General features: G+C 35.1%; 1 protein-coding gene across 1 annotated transcript; it reads right to left on the minus strand.

The window, feature by feature from the left end:
* Positions 1 to 5,962: 5,962 nt before the first annotated feature.
* Positions 5,963 to 18,314, minus strand: LOC132549420 (beta,beta-carotene 15,15'-dioxygenase-like). The gene is made up of 11 exons (XM_060213355.1): positions 18,254 to 18,314; positions 15,086 to 15,347; positions 14,416 to 14,551; positions 14,045 to 14,183; positions 13,372 to 13,583; positions 12,224 to 12,335; positions 8,368 to 8,531; positions 7,715 to 7,820; positions 7,421 to 7,515; positions 6,715 to 6,826; positions 5,963 to 6,296 (listed from the first exon to the last, which is right to left on the minus strand). The coding sequence occupies exons 1-11, from the start codon at positions 18,312 to 18,314 to the stop codon at positions 6,145 to 6,147; spliced, it is 1,551 nt and encodes a 516-aa protein (XP_060069338.1). The 3' UTR covers positions 5,963 to 6,144.
* Positions 18,315 to 20,049: the final 1,735 nt, after the last annotated feature.

Consider the following 20,049-nt stretch of genomic DNA (forward strand, 5'->3'; position numbering starts at 1 on the left):
CCTACATACGATACGGCCAGATTGGAATGGATGATAATTCACTTCTTCACTCTGAAAAAAAATAAACAGAAAGAATAAAATATTCAATTTTCATCCTTTTTTAAAAATATAAATACTGATTTGTTGTCGCAACGAAATATTTTCGTCGTCATTTAACATGCATAAATTGATAAATTTGTGTGTAGTAGTAATTGATAATATATACGTGTATATATTCTAAATAATTCTAAATTAAGTGATATGTGTTGTTGAATTATTGAAATCTTGTCTTTGGCTATGTTCACATGTGGTTTATCAACATATCTCTATGATTTATATACAAAATATACAAACAATGCATAAAATGAACATTGAAAAATTAATTTACACCAACAGTTAAATCGAAACCATAAAAGAGGCTTTGCTGTCATCACAAGTGATCAGAGAATAGCCTCTCCATATCATAATTCCCTTATAAAAATTGACTGACATGTTTAAGAATATTCTTTGCGTGTTTTCAATGCAAATCAATATTTTCAATGTGAGCAGAGAACAGCATTAGAAAAAAAATCTATGTGACCGGTTTTTGTCTGAGAAAAGTTAGGTCGGTATTTTAAAAATAAAATCTATATATTGATTAGGCAATGGTTTATAGCTAGCTATGTTTGAGGAATGTTTACGAGTCGTTAATGAGTATCATTAGATTATGATGCTGAATAGTACAATCTGTCGGAACAGCTGTTCTGTTTGAATTTTTGAAAATCAGAAGTTTGGACAATATCTATTAATGTGAACCATTCAGACGAACACCTGCCCGGATTTCACGTTAATTTTTTGTGAAATTTCAAAATGTGTGTTGTTTTTTTTTAACTTTATTTTTATCTTGTTTATGTGTTATATTTGTCCGATATTCACTTTTAATTTTCCATTTATTATTTCTAATGTTGTCTCAAGAAAAACATTTAACATATAAGTCGATATTCACTAATATTGTTTCTTACAACCATAATGACTCAACTGAACTAACGTCCCAATTACCGTAAAGTGACCAATGATGATCTGTTTACCGCCATCTCCCAAGAAAGGTGCCAAAGGAATGCTTGCCATCAGTATGTATAAAGATATGTCAAGCGTCTTTGTGAATTTGTACTGGTAATTTTGGGGAACGTCAGCAAACAGGAGCAAATTTAAAACAGATATTTTAAAAAGATTAGGGTTAGTAAATAAAATAGGGACGGTCGGGAAATCGGTAACATACATATGCTTTCTTATAAATTATTAAGGAGATATGTAACAGTTTGACCTGTTTTTTAAACTTAAGCTGTATTATATCTTCGTCTAGTTATACCAATTATTCTCTCTCGAAAAAACTGTTTAGTCTCGCAGAACTTGAATTGACAGTTTTAATGTTCACGTCGAAACGAAAAATTGAAATAATCAGAGTAAGTGTATGTAGCAATTGCACTTCCGGTTTGTTTTTTCTAAAATGCACATTATATATCTCTGTACCTGAACCACCAAGCATTAATATGTTTAGCACAATTACCCCCAGACTCCATAACACTAGTGATACTTACGTTTATAATCACTCCATGTCACATTATAGGAATTGATCAGCTCAGAATTTGATAAAAGTTGTAATTGAAATGATGCTCAAGATGCATGTATATAAAAACATCCAAGTAGGAAGATATCTCACTTGTTCCTTGACTAAGAACTCGCTATCCGACCATAATATTTGAACATTCCTACACTCCACCACACTTCACCGACACATCTATCATCACATCATTGGCAGGCAGCAGTAATTGTCTGATGTAAACTGTATTGAAGACAACGTTAACTAGCCTGTTCGATCCCTAATGAATTTACTCTATAGCATTAAAGGCATCATATCCAGGACACTACCTAACACAGTCCAGCTAATAGATAAGCCACATTTCAGGGACCTGAGTGACAGATTGGCGAACAGAGGCTTACTTTTCTACTCAATATCCCAATTTCAGGTGTAAGCAGAAAAAGCCGTGTCGACTACTCGAGGAAATAAAGAAATCATTAAATCAGCTAGCGTAAAATCACACTAAAACTTATGGATTCTATCAACAAAATCATGTCAGGTTCCAAATCATCATACTTCATGTGATGAAATGTGTTTAATTCAAACATCAGCTGTATATATGGTGTCGGGAGGGGGTACATTTCTTCGCTAAACAAAACATGGAGAAGTGCATTTATGGAAGTAAAATGATAATAACAAAAAACTAGATCATTAATACACAAGATTTATTAACAGTAGGAAAGTGAGGAGTAGATATCTAAAACATGGAAGAATTCATACAAAAACTTGGACGGGAATGTGTTTCAGAAAATATGTTTTGAATCATTGGATAATTTAGGTTCCTTTTTGTAACAATGATTGTTTTGACTGAATATGTGTATGTGTCATCAGTTCATCATGGTGTTAAAACCAGGAATAACGATTTTGGAAATATCCGTTACGTCCCAACTGAAATAATTCACATGTTACTTTTTTAAGAAGTATGTAGATTTGAAAATTCCTGTTTATGAACAATTTCATTTCACCGTGTAAGACGTACTACAAAGAACATTTCTCAATTTGTTGATCGGCCTTACTGAAATTGTTGTATACCGGGATATGATTTGGTGTACAAAACATCACTACCTTTTAATAAAGGGAATGGTGTTGCTTTAAAATGTCAATACTAATACAGTTTATTACCGATGAATGTAAATATTAACTTTGGAAACGGTTGTTCCAGCTGTATCCGGCATGGTTCACCCGCTATCTTTTCAACGATTTATCCAGAATCAGCCACAAGGATAGGAGTAGGCAGGTGTAAATGGAAAGAGCTATAAATAGCTATTCATTGATTTATCTCCAAAGACAGCTCAAAAGCGAGTAAATGCTGTCAACTCAATTTGTTTGCATTGTCGTATTTTTTACGGCAGGATGGTTTCTCATATCACATGATGGCAGTATAATGCATTATTCTATTTTTTACGGAGGGATGGTTTCTCTTTTCTCATGATGGCAGTATAATGCATTATTGTATTTTTTTACGGGGGGATGGTTTCTCATATCTCATAATGGCAGTATAATGCATTATTGTATTTTTCACGGAGGGATGGTTTCTCATATCTCATGATGGTACTATAAAGCGACAAAAAATACCGCCATTGCAAAAATGCTTCATGAAGATCTCTTGAAATTTTGAAACACATTCTTTGTCCAGAATCTTAACTGCAAATCATTAACTAAAAGTTTTGATTGAACAAGTTTGCTGTTTCCTAGCTACAATTTATCGGAATTTACTCTGCTAATGATATTGCTGTAGAAAACACTTGAAATAAGAACATTGGCTTTTACAAGCATGCGATAACGCTGATCAGAGACTCTTAATGGTATGTCCCTGAATCAATACAGTTATCATTTTCATACTGATAAAGCTCTCATTTGGAGGCAAATACCTGGCCCAGCATTATGAACGGTAATAAGGAACTTCTCCTCGCAACTTCCCCACTTACAATGGTAAAACCTAAAATTTGTTGTGATATGATATTAGAACGAAATTTCCATTTTGAACAATGGTTATAAAACCGTGTATTTCCTTTTGATTTACTGTTGTTTCCATTGGCATTTAATCAGAGTCAGCAATGAGTTTGATAATATGATAACTTTCAAAATGAATTAATACATTGTATAGTCATTATTCACTTTCCCCAAATAACTCGCATCTGTTGTGCCAGTTGAGGATTTATATATCAAGTAGCCAGATACATAATGAATCACATGATGGTACTTTCATTTTGTTTTTATCAATATGATAGCATTTCATTCCAGAGCTTGTCAATCATACAGATGTGTATCTACATCACAACAAATACAGACGATTAGATTACTTCCTTATTTAAGACCAAATGAGTTTATAAAAGGAGTGTTTATACGTTTGACAATAAATCAACTGTATTATGTTTTAGCAGAAATGGATTGATATGTCATCAAATTCCCGATGTGTTGTTCCTGTTTGTGTTCTAGGAAGTGATTTTACATCACAAGCTGTCATTGTCATTACTTCCTATTCGTGTAGGAAGAGACATCGTACAAATATGAATAGACTGACATAGTTACTCCACGGATTTGGCTATAGATATTACTGCATATTGTTACTTATACGTCGTATTGCCAAATACAATGTGACCTAGATAAAGACAGGTAATAATACCCTGTCTATTGATCAACCTCATGTATACATGTTTTTCATTGTTTGTAAATAATCCAACACTGAAATAGTTTAATTATTCATAATTGGACGGATGTGTAATCCTCACCACACCTTTTAATAACTTGATTACAATTGGTGTTAACCACTTAGGGCAATTAACTTACAGTAATTTTGTACAGGTCCGGAAGAGAATCGCCATGTTGCTGTATGAATTATTTACTTTAGTTGAGCACGTGAATTGTTTCTGAACCTGGAAATTAAAGTTGATAGAAATATGTTAGTAGCCATGGTAATTATGTTGATCTATTTATGATCCATTTACACATGTTTTTCCTCGCGTGACCATGCACATCGTTTGAGACCAATACTCAAGGAAGTTTTCTTCAGTGCGCATAAATTAAACACACACATTTAGTTTATGTTAACAACGAATTCAGATGAAATATTTACTTTTTAATTGACAGCAATGCACATATTCCTAAGAAACACGACGGAACCCAAAGATGGAGAAACAATTCAATGTTTTATTCAAGAAATGCATTTAAATAACACATGCAATGGTTTCAATTTTAAGATTGTATCAGAAAGCAAAAGCAAAGAAAGATCCTTATTTTCGAATTGTTCGTTCTTTTGTCAGTATCATAAGATACAGATTGGATTGTGCATAAAATAGTTCTAATCAGCTATGATGCAGATTACATTTATTTTAAATCTACTTCTATTCGTTATCCAATGAGATCGACATATCTAACATTTATTCTGATATCTGCCTTGACAGGTGAATCTAGCTGTAATTATCTCATTGGTGATGCATATTAAATATCAAAATGATATCACACCAACACTGCCAAGCCTGAAGAGAGTGAAAGACTCTATTTGTCTTTGTATTTCAATGACTTTGTTTCATACAAATCTCTTTGTACCATGTAGTACTAAATGCATCAGGATGCACGTATTGGGTATACACAGATCTAGTGTTTAATGGTATCAGTATAAATTACCATTTGTCGTAACAAAAAAAAAATGTGCAATAAATAGTATCACATACCATAGCTTATACGTTACCACAATTAATGTATAAGCAAAGAATTAAAATCATTTAGACATTGTAAAATTAGATATGATTGTAAGTAAAAAGAAGTCCAGACAATAAAGAACACAAATTATTATACCGATTTGTAATTTTTCCAATAACAAATGTAAAAACTTTTCATTAATATGGAAAAAAGATACTTCGAAATGACGTGACGTCATACATATATATATATATTGATATTTCTTTAAAAGCGATAAAAATCTTGGTAAACAATACACAGCATACCTTTAACATCTTACACAGATATTACTAAAAGGCTATTCTAGAATAGAAACTTGATCACTAGATGAATTTTGAACAATGGTCGAGGTAAAACATTCCATGATAGATTATTTAAAAGCTGATCACAAACTAATGTAATGTCAAACAATATTGCAATAAAACAACCATAAGCAACAGTTTCTTTTTAAAAACTTCATATGCTGAAACTCAAAACAGGGTACAGTTAACTGTACCATACGGCTGTTTCTCCCACTGTGGTCTGATGAGAAGTGAATTTAATACTTTCTCAAATATAACGTTGCAAGCCAACTTTGGCTACAGTACGTATTTTTTCCTTTTATTACATATCCTGTAGGTCATGTTTGGATTAATTTCAGACCTCGGGAAAGAACAATCCACAAAAATTACAAACCACCTTTGACTGAGGTAAAATCACTGTTTATCTCGAAGTACATCACACATGCTGTGTCGATAATTATGGAATATTAGCGAGGTTTGAATGCAGTCAGAGATCAATTACTAGGAAATGGCATATCTAATAACTAAACATCAGGATAACAGTTCTTCCTGGTACATCATTTAAACGGACGTCATTGACAAGCATTAATGGGGTCTAAAAAGACCATGCAAGTCCCGCAGAAACCGGATATCGGGAAACTCGACTCGCGCACGCTCTGTGAATGTCCTGCCGTCGAGAACTAATAGATAGGCGTATTTACCGTCCATATTAGAATTGATGGCGGACAATATCACTCCTGAAATAGAGAAAATATCAAATTTATTTATTCTATTATCATGAAATTGTAATTAGAAAAAAACAAATCACTTGTTATAAATACTTGTACAAAAGAAATATGAATCTAGTAGCAGATACACTATAGACAAACAGGGATTAAACTTGAATATCAAGCAATTTTTTTAGTACTGCTGGTGATTAAGGTGTTGAAAGGTACATACTAAACATCAGAACAGAAAAGCAAGCGGATTTAGACGAAGCATCTGTGAATATATTCATTGCTTTTGTTTTACACTGACTTTTTGTACGGAATTTGATGATGATAAAATAGGACAATTATGCAAGCATCAGTGCTGTCGTTATTATGATGATATATATAATGTAATTTCTTACAGTTTTTAAATACCAATGAAGAAACACTTAATGAGACTACTCACCATCGTCCTCTTCTTTTCCACCTGGGCGTGGAACGAAGATGGGTTCTGAAGGATGACATGTTCCGTCACTCCATGATTTAGTCTCTTTGGTTTGCATGTCAATCTTCACAAGCTGTTTGAAATTGATAATAGATTAAACAGAATCCATCTTTATTATTTCTGTCTTATTTAAGGCCATTTCCCGTACAGGTACACCGTACAATACATTTATATATATCTATATTTATATGTACTCTGGAAGACCTACACAGTGTAATTAAGCAATGGGTGAATTTAATGGCATTTATGATAGTCATAAATGTCAGAGCTTTGCAGAAAAAACACCATACACCGCACTTGCATTTATAACGATCATACATTCCATAACAAGATAGAACAAATACTTATATTTATCTTTCCTAGCCATTATGTTGTCTTATGTCGGTTATACTATGATTTCAGTTACAATAAATGATTTTTCATCGGAGTATAACATGCCACGAGAAACTGCCATTTGACGGCAACCCCGTCGCTGTCTCTATGCCAACAATACAAACTCCCTCATGATCAGGTGGCTGTCATTGAATTCCACATCATACATTTTCCGGTCAGTTTATATATAGTAACAATGCCGTGCACATGGAAATATAGCTATTTACATACATCATCTTTCAGACCTACAAGGTTTTTTTCACAAATATTCCTTCATTCGTTTGTTTAAACTTACCGCCTGTTGTCCTGACTTGAATACGCTGTAGCCATACAGGTAACGGTATTTCTTCCCGTTAAATTTGGCGTAGTTAATTTGGGGGAACTCAAATCCTTGGAAAATAAATAACAAAAATTTTAAAAATATCATTTTGTCTAATATTCTAATATGTTTTAATAAACTGGATATAAATGTCTGTTATAATATGCTTCGATGATGCCTTATCTTTTGTAAAACAACGATGCCGTACCCCTGAATGTGACATGATAAAACTTATAAAGACGTATGTTGTACTACAATGTTTTAATATACCTTCGTTATACATCTGTTGGCTGGTCAGGAAAATGTTTTTCTCCGTTTTCCTGACGGCTGTTGCTGTACAGCCTGGCTGGTTCACCAGATTCTCATTAAATGGTGACTGTAAAATATAACACATTTTTTTTCTCTAATTCCAGTAATATGGAGGTTTAATGTTAAATCGGCGAACCAAGTATCGTTCTGGTGTTCTTTAAAGATCTGATATAAAACTGAAAAAAAATTAATTAAGATATGATAGGATTAGATAGCATGTAAAACTTATGTCTCAAATGTTGTGTATTCGTTTTAGAGAACCTCAACTGGATTTCTTTTTGGACTATTTTCAATGTTGAAGAAGAATAGATGAGTCGCTAAACAGATAAAAAAAAAAAGATAAACTATTGATTTTTCTAATTGTGATGTCAAAGCAATGACTACTTGTCGCTGAATCGCTACTTGTCCAGGTATATCTGCACCGATTATCTGGACACTGTGAAATTCATATCCTGGACTTCCGGATCCTAATGATGCAGATCAATCACCTGAAAACTTTCCGTACCTAATGGACTGTATCGCTTTCCTAAGAGCTAAAATCTCCTATAGTAATAAGAATTCAGTTGTTCTAAATATAACTAAGTCATAAAGATTTGACAGAAGCCTAAGTTTACCTCCATGGAAACGTCGAGAGGAAGTACAAATCGTCGGAGACGGCATGTCTTGATTTCTTCACAAGATTTCGTGTCCTGGAATGACTCTTTCTCCAGATCTTTGAGATACAATAATTTCATGATACGGGCATCTCGGAACGAGCAAAGGTCAAGGACGAGGTTACCTGATATACAAAAGAGGGTAAACAGATGACGTACTCAAAAATGTTAACTTAATAGGAATACCTAGCTGTGGAAAGAAATTTATGACACAAATCACAGATACAGTTGAAAAGGTATTGGAGCACATTGTTAAACACACAAGGTCAAGTAAAACGTTACTGCATTAAGCAAAGAAACGATAACGTTGTTTTAGCAACATATTGCGTAAATTTCTGATGAGTTGTGATTGACAACGTTTGTAATGGGTGAAAAAAATGAAATTGAAAACATTTCTTATTACTTTTAACGTACAGGTTTCAGAGATTATATTATTGCTATAACCTATAATCGAACTGACTGCAATTTCTGCATGCTGTTTACATATATCAGTTCAATACACTAGGAATCCTTAAGGTCTTCTGTACACTTGGAATCCTTAAAGTCTTCTGTACACTAGGAATCCCTATGGTCTTCTGTACACTAGGAATCCCTAAGGTCTTCTGTACACTAGGAATCCCTAAGGTCTTCTATATACTAGGAATCCCTAGGTCTTCTCTACACTAGGAATCCCTAAGGTCTTCTGTACACTAGGAATCCCCATGGTCTTCTATATACTAGGAATCCCTAGGTCTTCTGTACACTAAGAATCCCTAAGGTCTTCTGTACACTAGGAATCCCTATGGTCTTCTGTACACTAGGAAACCCTAAGGTCTTAAGTACACTAGGAATCCCTAAGGTCTTAAGTACACTAGGAATCCCTAAAGTCATCTGTACACTAGGAATCCCTAAAGTCTTCTGTACACTAGGAATCCCTAAGGTCTTCTGTACACTAGGAATCCCTAAGGTCTTCTGTACACTAGGAATCCCTAAAGTCTTCTATGCACTAGAAATCCCTATGGTCTTCTGTACACTAGGAATCCCTAAAGTCTTCTGTACACATGGAATCCCTATGGTCTTCTGTACACTAGGAAACCCTAAGGTCTTAAGTACACTAGGAATCCCTAAGGTCTTCTGTACACTAGGAATCCCTAAGGTCATCTGTACACTAGGAATCCCTAAGGTCTTCTGTACACTAGGAATCCCTATGGTCTTCTGTACACTAGGAATCCCTAAGGTCTTCTATACACTAGGAATCCCTAAGGTCTTCTGTATACTAGGAATCTCAAAGGTCTTCTGTACACTAGGAATCCCTAGGTCTTCTGTACACTAGGAAACCCTAGGTCTTCTATACACTAGGAATCCCTAAGGTCTTCTGTACACTAGGAATCCCTAAGGTCTTCTGTACACTAGGAATCCCTAAGGTCTTCTGTACACTAGGAATCCCTAAGGTCTTCTATACACTAGGAATCCCTAAGGTCTTCTGTATACTAGGAATCTCAAAGGTCTTCTGTACACTAGGAATCTCAAAGGTCTTCTGTACACTAGGAAACCCTAGGTCTTCTATACACTAGGAAACCCTAAGGTCTTCTATACACTAGGAATCCCTAAGGTCTTCTGTACACTAGGAATCCCTATGGTCTTCTGTACACTAGGAATCCCTAAGGTCTTCTGTACACTAGGAATCCCTAAGGTCTTCTGTACACTAGGAATCCCTAAAGTCTTCTGTACACTAGGAATCCCTATGATCTTCTGTACACTAGGAATCCCTAAGGTCTTCTATACACTAGGAATCCCAAAGGTCTTCTGTAAACTAGGAATCCCTAAGGTCTTCTGTACACTAGGAATCCCTAAGGTCTTCTATACACTAGGAATCCCTATGGTCTTCTGTACACTAAGAATCCCTAAGGTCTTAAGTACACTAGGAATCCCAAAAGTCTTCTATACACTAGGAAACCCTAAGGTCTTCTATACACTAGGAATCCCTATGGTCTTCTGTACACTAGGAAACCCTAAGGTCTTCTGTACACTAGGAATCCCTAAGGTCATCTGTACACTAGGAATCCCTAAGGTCTTTAGTACACTAGGAATCCCTATGGTCTTCTGTACACTAGGAATCCCTAAGGTCTTCTATACACTAGGAATCCCTAAGGTCTTCTGTATACTAGGAATCTCAAAGGTCTTCTGTACACTAGGAATCCCTAAAGTATTCTATGCACTAGAAATCCCTAAGGTCTTCTGTACACTAGGAATCCCTAAAGTCTTCTATGCACTAGAAATCCCTAAGGTCTTCTGTGCACTAGGAATCCCTAAAGTCTTCTGTACACTAGAAATCCCTAAAGTCTTCTGTACACTAGGAATCCCTAAGGTCTTCTATACACTAGGAATCCCTAAGGTCTTCTGTACTCTAGGAATCCCTAAAGTCTTCTGTACACTAGGAATCCCTATGGTCTTCTGTACACTAGGAATCCCTAAGGTCTTCTATACACTAGGAATCCCTAAGGTCTTCTGTACACTAGGAATCCCAAAGGTCTTCTGTACACTAGGAATCCCTAGGTCTTCTGTACACTAGAAAACCCTAGGTCTTCTATACACTAGGAAACCCTAAGGTCTTCTATACACTAGGAATCCCAAAGGTCTTCTGTACACTAGGAATCCCTATGGTCTTAAGTACACTCGGAAACCCTAAGGTCTTCTATACACTAGGAAACCCTAAGGTCTTCTGTACACTAGGAATCCCTAAAGTCTTCTGTACACTAGGAATCCCTAAGGTCTTCTGTACACTAGGAATCCCTAAGGTCTTCTGTACACTAGGAATCCCTAAAGTCTTCTGTACACTAGGAATCTCTAAAGTCTTCTGTACACTAGGAATCCCTAAAGTCTTCTGTACACTAGGAATCCCTATGGTCTTCTGTACACTAGGAATCCCTAAGGTCTTCTATACACTAGGAATCCCTAAGGTCTTCTGTACACTAGGAATCCCAAAGGTCTTCTGTACACTAGGAATCCCTAGGTCTTCTGTACACTAGAAAACCCTAGGTCTTCTATACACTAGGAAACCCTAAGGTCTTCTATACACTAGGAATCCCTAAGGTCTTCTATACACTAGGAATCCCTAAAGTCTTCTGTACACTAGGAATCCCTAAGGTCTTCTGTACACTAGGAATCCCTAAGGTCTTCTGTATACTAGGAATCCCTAAAGTCTTCTGTACACTAGGAATCTCTAAAGTCTTCTGTACACTAGGAATCCCTAAGGTCTTCTGTACACTAGGAATCCCTAAAGTCTTCTATGCACTAGAAATCCCTAAGGTCTTAAGTACACTAGGAATCCCTAAGGTCTTAAGTACACTAGGAATCCCTAAAGTCTTCTATACACTAGGAATCCCTAGGTCTTCTGTACACTAGGAATCCCTAAAGTCTTCTGTACACTAGGAAAACCCTAGGTCTTCTATACACTAGGAATCCCTAAGGTCTTAAGTACACTAGGAATCCCTAAAGTCTTCTATACACTAGGAAAACCCTAGGTCTTCTATACACTAGGAAACCCTAAGGTCTTCTATACACTAGAAATCCCTAAGGTCTTCTGTACACTAGGAAACCCTAAGGTCTTCTATACACTAGAAATCCCTAAGGTCTTCTGTACACTAGGAATCCCTAGGTCTTCTGTACACTAGGAAACCCTAAGGTCTTCTGTACGCTAGGAATCCCTAAAGTCTTCTTTACAGTATAAATCCTTCAAAATTCCCCTTATCCTTGAAATCCCTCCAGGTCACCTTTCATTAACAGATATACTGTAAAACACGGATAGGTTGAACTTGACAGGGTCAAATGTACTTACTGCCATCCTGATACATGTTGGCATGATGGAAGAAGAACATTGGATCTGTCTGGTAAGCGAAGTTAGTGTTCAGTTCTTGTCCTGTGTGTCTGTCTACGATGTGAAACACAGTCTGAAAAAAAAACACGAATATAAGCCCATGTTTTCTCTAGTTCTAACACTAGGCGTTCGACATTTTGACGAATAGCTGTCCGGTAAAGGATACCACAGGAAAGTCGGGCTAAAAAAAGAACACTCAAATTTTTGATGCAAAAATATTAATTTTTATTTTGTAATACAAGTGAATTATTAACTATGCTAAACAAGAATTAAGATATTTATAAATGATTCTTGCATTTTTATCAACCCATCTTTTCTATGTTGCTTAACATATCCACTAAAAACCTTTTGAAATGAAATTATCAAAAGAAATCTCTGGAAATGATGCCACGCAACAACACAAATATTCTATCATGTCTTTAAACAAAGAAAGTATTGCTGAAAGTACCACATTTTTAAAGATAAGTTACCGAGGTCAATGAGGAAGTTAGTCAACTTTTATAAAACGGAGAAAAAATATTCAAAATTATGTCATTTATTTCTATAAACGAACAGAATAGGAGAGGTGTTCCATTTTGGGTACCTTTCCTGTTGAAATGCATTGCTGAATTTGGCATGCTTTGTTGCTGACACAAAATGAAAGCCGAAAGTGTCTATTTGTGAAATACTAAGAAAAAAATGCAGGATTCAAACACTCAGTAGAATATTTAAAACAATTTTCTTCAAAAAGCTTCCAATTTACCAGCAAATGTATGTGTTATATAAATATGTATACAAATGTATTTACTGGGTATTCACAATCCACCTTAACATAAACATCATGCCATGATTCGAATTTCAATCAATTTTAGCCCAGCCCATCAGGCCACACGGGGTCAGCTAGGGTCAATATGTACTGTTCATGTACATACTAACTACCATGTCACGCCCACAAAAACATTTCTATCAATATCTTACCGAATGATGACATGGTTTTAAAATATGATAAAGACAATGATTTGGAAAGAAGAATAATGCTCATAATATCTTAAAGGCAGATAATACGAAGATAAAGAACCTGTACATTGTTTAAAAAAACAACTTTAAGAGATAAAACACAATCCCCTGACCTTATTCATAGGCCGGAAGTCCATACAGTCGATAATGGCTTTTTCATTTTTCCCCATCTTGGCAACCTTGGAAAGGTTTAGTACGAACGGCTGTTCTATGAAAACATAGAAGTTCTTTGTCATGGCAAAACTGTGATAGTAGGATGGAAACAGCGGCCATTTACACTTGATTGATGACGTTACGCGGGCGTCACTGATGTCCATAGCGCCACCTACACACACAAAAAAAAAAAAACCGTGGTTCAACCAGAAAATACCAACACATGATTAATTGCTTTACTTGCTCTGCTCGTTGTTATAAGACCTGCTATATTATGTACATATACCTCATATCCCTTACCCACGACTTTGTCATACAAACCGGAAGTACATAGATTTACAGTTGAATAACTCTTTATAATATATCGTTTTATTAAGGTTCCTGGTTGTTGACTAAATATATCAAACAATTCAGCCTACTAAGAAATTACTGTCACTATCGCCTTAACGAGGGAGAGAGAGAGAGAGAGAGAGAGAGAGAGAGAGAGAGAGAGAGAGAGAGAGAGAGAGAGAGAGAGAGAGAGAGAGAGAGAGAGAGAGAGAGAGAGAGAGAGAGAGAGAGAGAGAGAGGGTGGGGGGGGAAGAAGAAACATAAAGTTGACTCTACAGAAAGGTGGGTAACAATGGGGTTTACCTGGGCGTCCTGGTATTTTGTACAGGCAATAACAAGGATGAGCCGTGTAAGTGTAGCCAATGAAATGTACTGTACCATCCGTCTCCCAGTGGGCATGCGCGGCAGCTGCATCTAATTTCAAGGTCTTAGTGATGTCGAGCTGCACCAATAAAAGTTTCACAATGAGTATTGGATCAACCTTCGTCGGCACCCGCAGTCTTACAGCAAACATATAAAACAATCTATACAACAAACTTAGGTTAAGTGTCCAAAAGTAGGACGAAGTTTTGTCCCTTCTCTGCTCTTGTCTTTGAGATTTGCATTCTAAGCTATAGTACTAAAAAATGCTTTATCTTTCATATCAATATCAATTTTTCTGAGTGACATCCTACCTTTCCGATGGTTTCTAGCGTGTCTGGGTCGATTTCATTGCTCACGTGTGTTTCTGAACTGACATACATTCGTTCACCAAGTGGCCATACAGTCACCGGCGTGTTGTCCGTTTTAGGGATGTAATAAGTGTTGATCCTGATCAGTGGAAATAGGACAAAAAATGTGATGTTAGTGGTTATTTTTATATTATATTTTTCAGTTCTATACTGCGACGATATGGTTTGATTACAAGAATTACTTTCCGTGTTTTGACTTCAAATTTAGAAAGTCATTGAATTATTTGAAAAGGTGTCATGCCGCAGGTAATTGTATTTCTCAGAATGTCGAGAGAGGGAGAGAGAAAAACTTCTTAGAATATAAAAAAATTTCCACAGTAGCAGTTATGGAACGGAAGGTTTCTTCATTTTCAAAATAAAAAAAGTGTTGTTGCAACCACTTAAACGTGATCAGAAGGAAAACACGGCCGATATTATACAAGAAAATATTAATCTTAGTATCTAAAGCATCCCTTGAGCAGAAAGACAGAAAGACATGATACAGAAATGGTTTCCACGTGTAAATAGCATCATAAACATCATAAGGCGAGATTTTTGTGCCTCCCTATCACCTACACAGGCGTTATTTTTTTCACATTTGCAAACGAACCGATTTCATGGTCCTCATACATACTTCTCGTAGATCTTCTTACACGGATCGGCATACTCGGCGTAAGTACCAAATTCGGTGTTAACGATTCTGTTCATGCTAAGGTTTTTATGGTAGGTGTCGCTTTGTATGTATTTCCGCATATAGGTGGCGCTACCGTCGTGAATTTCGAAGCGCTGCAAACACGCCATTCCGTCAAACCAGTGAAGCATCCGTGTTTCTCCGACCTCATACATTCCTGGTCCATTTCGGTACAAAGATCCACTAAGCCACTCTGGCAGACACCCTACGAATATTGAATATCTATCTGAATCGCAATGTATTTGTCTTTTTATGTGCGACATCTCGTAAAATAATGGAAATTACAGCAACTGGAGCTTTAAAAACGCCAGTGGGGACAGATTTAGAAAACACATTTTGAACATATTCTTCTAGTTAACGCTTATTTTTGCTGCTTAGTTACTAGAGCCATTCAACGTGAACCATGCATGTAGTGAGTACGGCATAGACTCTGTACTAGGTTTAATTGACATATTTAATACGGCATAGACTCTGTGCTAGGTTTAATTGTCATATTTAATACGGCATAGACTCTGTACTAGGTTTAGTTGTCATAGTTAATACGGCATAGACTCTGTACTAGGTTTAATTGTCATAGTTAATACGGCATAGACTCTGTACTAGGTTTAATTGTCATAGTTAATACGGCATAGACTCTGTACTAGGTTTAATTGTCATATTTAATACGGCATAGACTCTGTACTAGGTTTAATTGTCATATTTTATACGGCATAGACTCTGTACTAGGTTTAATTGACATATTTAATACGGCATAGACTCTGTACTAGGTTTAATTGTCATAGTTAATACGGCATAGACTCTGTACTAGGTTTAATTGTCATATTTTATACGGCATAGACTCTGTACTAGGTTTAATTGTCATATTTGATATGGCATAGACTCTGTACTGAGTTTAATTGTCATATTTAATACGGCATAGACTCTGTACTAGGTTTAATTGTCATATTTAATACGGCATAGACTCTGTACTAAGTTTAATTGTCATATTTAATACGGCATAGACTCTGTGCTAGGTTTAATTGTCATAGTTAATACGGCATAGACTCTGTACTAGGTTTAATTGTCATAGTTAATACGGCATAGACTCTGTACTAGGTTTAATTGTCATAGTTAATACGGCATAGACTCTGTACTAATGTTACGGCATAGACTCTGTACTAGGTTTAATTGTTATATTTAATACGGCATAGACTCTGTACTAGGTTTAATTGTCATATTTAATACGGCATAGACTCTGTACTAGGTTTAATTGTCATATTTTATACGGCATAGACTCTGTACTAGGTTTAATTGACATATTTAATACGGCATAGACTCTGTACTAGGTTTAATTGTCATAGTTAATACGGCATAGACTCTGTACTAGGTTTAATTGTCATATTTAATACGGCATAGATTCTGTACTAGGTTTAATTGACATATTTAATACGGCATAGACTCTGTACTAGGTTTAATTGTCATATTTTATACGGCATAGACTCTGTACTAGGTTTAATTGTCATAGTTAATACGGCATAGACTCTGTACTAGGTTTAATTGTCATATTTAATACGGCATAGACTCTGTACTAGGTTTAATTGTCATATTTAATACGGCATAGACTCTGTACTAGGTTTAATTGTCATATTTAATACGGCATAGACTCTGTACTAGGTTTAATTGTCATATTTTATACGGCATAGACTCTGTACTAGGTTTAATTGTCATATTTAATACGGCATAGACTCTGTACTAGGTTTAATTGTCATATTTAATACGGCATAGACTCTGTACTAGGTTTAATTGTCATAGTTAATACGGCATAGACTCTGTACTAGGTTTAATTGTCATATTTAATACGGCATAGACTCTGTACTAGGTTTAATTGTTATATTTAATACGGCATAGACTCTGTACTAGGTTTAATTGTCATAGTTAATACGGCATAGACTCTGTACTAGGTTTAATTGTCATATTTAATACGGCATAGACTCTGTACTAGGTTTAATTGACATATTTAATACGGCATAGACTCTGTACTAGGTTTAATTGTCATATTTTATACGGCATAGACTCTGTACTAGGTTTAATTGTCATATTTTATACGGCATAGACTCTGTACTAGGTTTAATTGTCATATTTAATACGGCATAGACTCTGTACTAGGTTTAATTGTCATATTTAATACGGCATAGACTCTGTACTAGGTTTAATTGTCATATTTAATACGGCATAGACTCTGTACTAGGTTTAATTGTCATATTTAATACGGCATAGACTCTGTACTAGGTTTAATTGTCATATTTTATACGGCATAGACTCTGTACTAGGTTTAATTGTCATAGTTAATACGGCATAGACTCTGTACTAGGTTTAATTGTCATATTTAATACGGCCACCTAGTAATGATAATATCAATTAGTTAGTAGTTAAAGGCCAGTTATGTTTGACATCGATAGGAATTATCGACGACAGCAGAAAACAGTTCAAGGCTTTACCTGAAACAGAAAATCTGATGTACTAGTGAATCAATTATTTATCTACTAAAACTTTATCTACAAAACAAACAGTACACGATTACTTTAGTATCAAATTACGCCACTCCTTGAGTCGGAAAAGTGTGAGAACCTCTGAAAGTGTTAATATGAAGGTGATTCAGAAAGCACGTGGGATATCGCTTGTGTTATCCATCTGGTAAACAACGGATCTATGGAAGAGGTTTTCAAATGTATAAGCGAAACATCTAATAATTTATCTGATTTTTTGAAGACTGCACAATGATAGCAGTGAAGTAAGAAGTGGCTGGTTATGTTCATTTTGGTACACATTCATCAATCGAGAAATATTTCTACAGGAAATAAAAACACTTTCTCAAATGTCAATGATCGTATTCAAATCACCATACCCATACCCGTTTTCACTCTTGATTTTTAAGCAAGATTTCAGGGCTGACATGTGCAAATTTCGGAATTGTTATTGATAAACATGGATTTCATAAAAGGTTATGAAATTTGTTTTTCCTCTCACATGGATATGTGACGTGAACATCACTAACTCCAACCATCACCCCAGCCCTACATCGAGATTTGTGATACATAGCGAACGTCGTCACATCTCTGTATATAAAGTTACCTGTAACTTTTCCTTGTAGCGGTTCCTCGATTTCTTTTGCATTCTCAAATAGTTTGTACATCGTTTCCTTTTAGATCTGAAACAAAAAAACTTTAATTACATTCAAAGGTATGACAGGAGAAAGTGAAATAAGCACAGGATGTGACGAACTCTAGAAAAGTTTGCAAATTTTGAAAAAGTGTTTTGTATTTTTACTAGTGTTGTTCATTGTAGGAGAGACTGATTTACAAGAAATTAATTAAATTCTCTCTCTTTTTCTTTCTTTTTCTCTTCCTTCGCATAATAATTGTATTAAATCATGTCGTCTTGTCTTGTTGATATGTATTTTGTCAAACTTTATAGGAAAGGGCTTAACATAAGTTAGAAAACTTGTGCCCAATCCTACCTGTATATTTGATACCAATAAAATATGTTTAAATCAAAGGAATTTATGTCTGCTGCAAACGAGAAATATTAAGTGATCATCATTGTAGTAGTGACCTCTCGTCCTACACATATTGTATGTTATAATCACAGACCTTCACAAGTACATAGTAGACGGTAATTGGTTATTTTTGTATAGTCTTCTGTTGGTTGCTACCTTAGGTATTATATATGACGTATACATAAATTTGATATATCTTAATGTAAGGAAAAAAAACTCAGTCAGATACAAACAAACAATAACGAACCAGGATAAGTATGTGCTTGTCATAAATCCTTCAACTTATTGTCAACATGGCTGACATATCTTAGGATGACGATGGCCAAGCGATAACAGAAAAGTGCAAATCGTTTATAAAAGACCTAGGAATTGTATAAACGTTTTCCACAGTATGGTGGGTGACTGTAGTACTGTAGACTGTAGTACTATAGAAAGGTTGGATATCAGTTAACTTTATATACAAATTGTACCTTGAAGCAAGACATCGGATAACATCGCCAGTTTGTAGGGACAATACAAAGCAAATAAGTTAGTCAAGTATTAGTTAACATCCCATTGTTACCAGCTAATATCCCGTCTGGAAGGTAACATCCCTTAGGACTAAAACTGATAGATCTACAAAAGGCGATGGTCAGACAGGTGCTCGCCCGCAGGCTTTATAATGACTTTCTATTTTTAATGATGTTGTCATTGCAAGAAGAAACTAATGCATTAGTTTTCATATTGAAATATATATATATATTTATTATTTCTATGGAATAATCACACTACAGATACCATATTGTCTCGTACGTCAACATCTGTATTGTAATTGAAGTAATATCATCCCGTTATCAATACATACAAAATCATATCTTTAAAAAAAAAAATAAAAACACACACACAAACACACAAACACACAAGCACACACATACACGGACTAAGCGTCTCATAACGAAATGAATTGAAATACCATCATCGAAAAGGAAAACATGAACATGTTAAACAATATTTATATTCATATTTAATGTAGTAATGTAAATATTGTGATATCGATGACATGGTGTACCAGGCTGTTCTGTGACGTATTTGTTACATTTTCTTCACGATCGGGTAAATCATTGATACAACGCTTGTCTTGTTATCTTGTGTCTTTACCTATTGTCACTATGATGTATTATTTTTAATGATAATTTGTTTGATTAAAAAAAAAATTTAAATACACCGAGAATTTTCCAATGACTTTAGTTGTATACTTGAGATAAATACCTTTTCACGGATTGAGAAATTGAAATGGCGAAATACATTAATGAGTTGTTATCAAGATATTAGACATAACTTAAAATATTACAGTCAATTTGGTATTACGTTTCATAATTCAATCAACAAAAAT

This window comes from Ylistrum balloti, unplaced genomic scaffold (genome assembly GCF_031769215.1).
Source record: "Ylistrum balloti isolate Yb309-2 unplaced genomic scaffold, AGI_CSIRO_Ybal_v1 Utg370056, whole genome shotgun sequence".
NCBI lineage: Eukaryota > Metazoa > Mollusca > Bivalvia > Pectinida > Pectinidae > Ylistrum > Ylistrum balloti.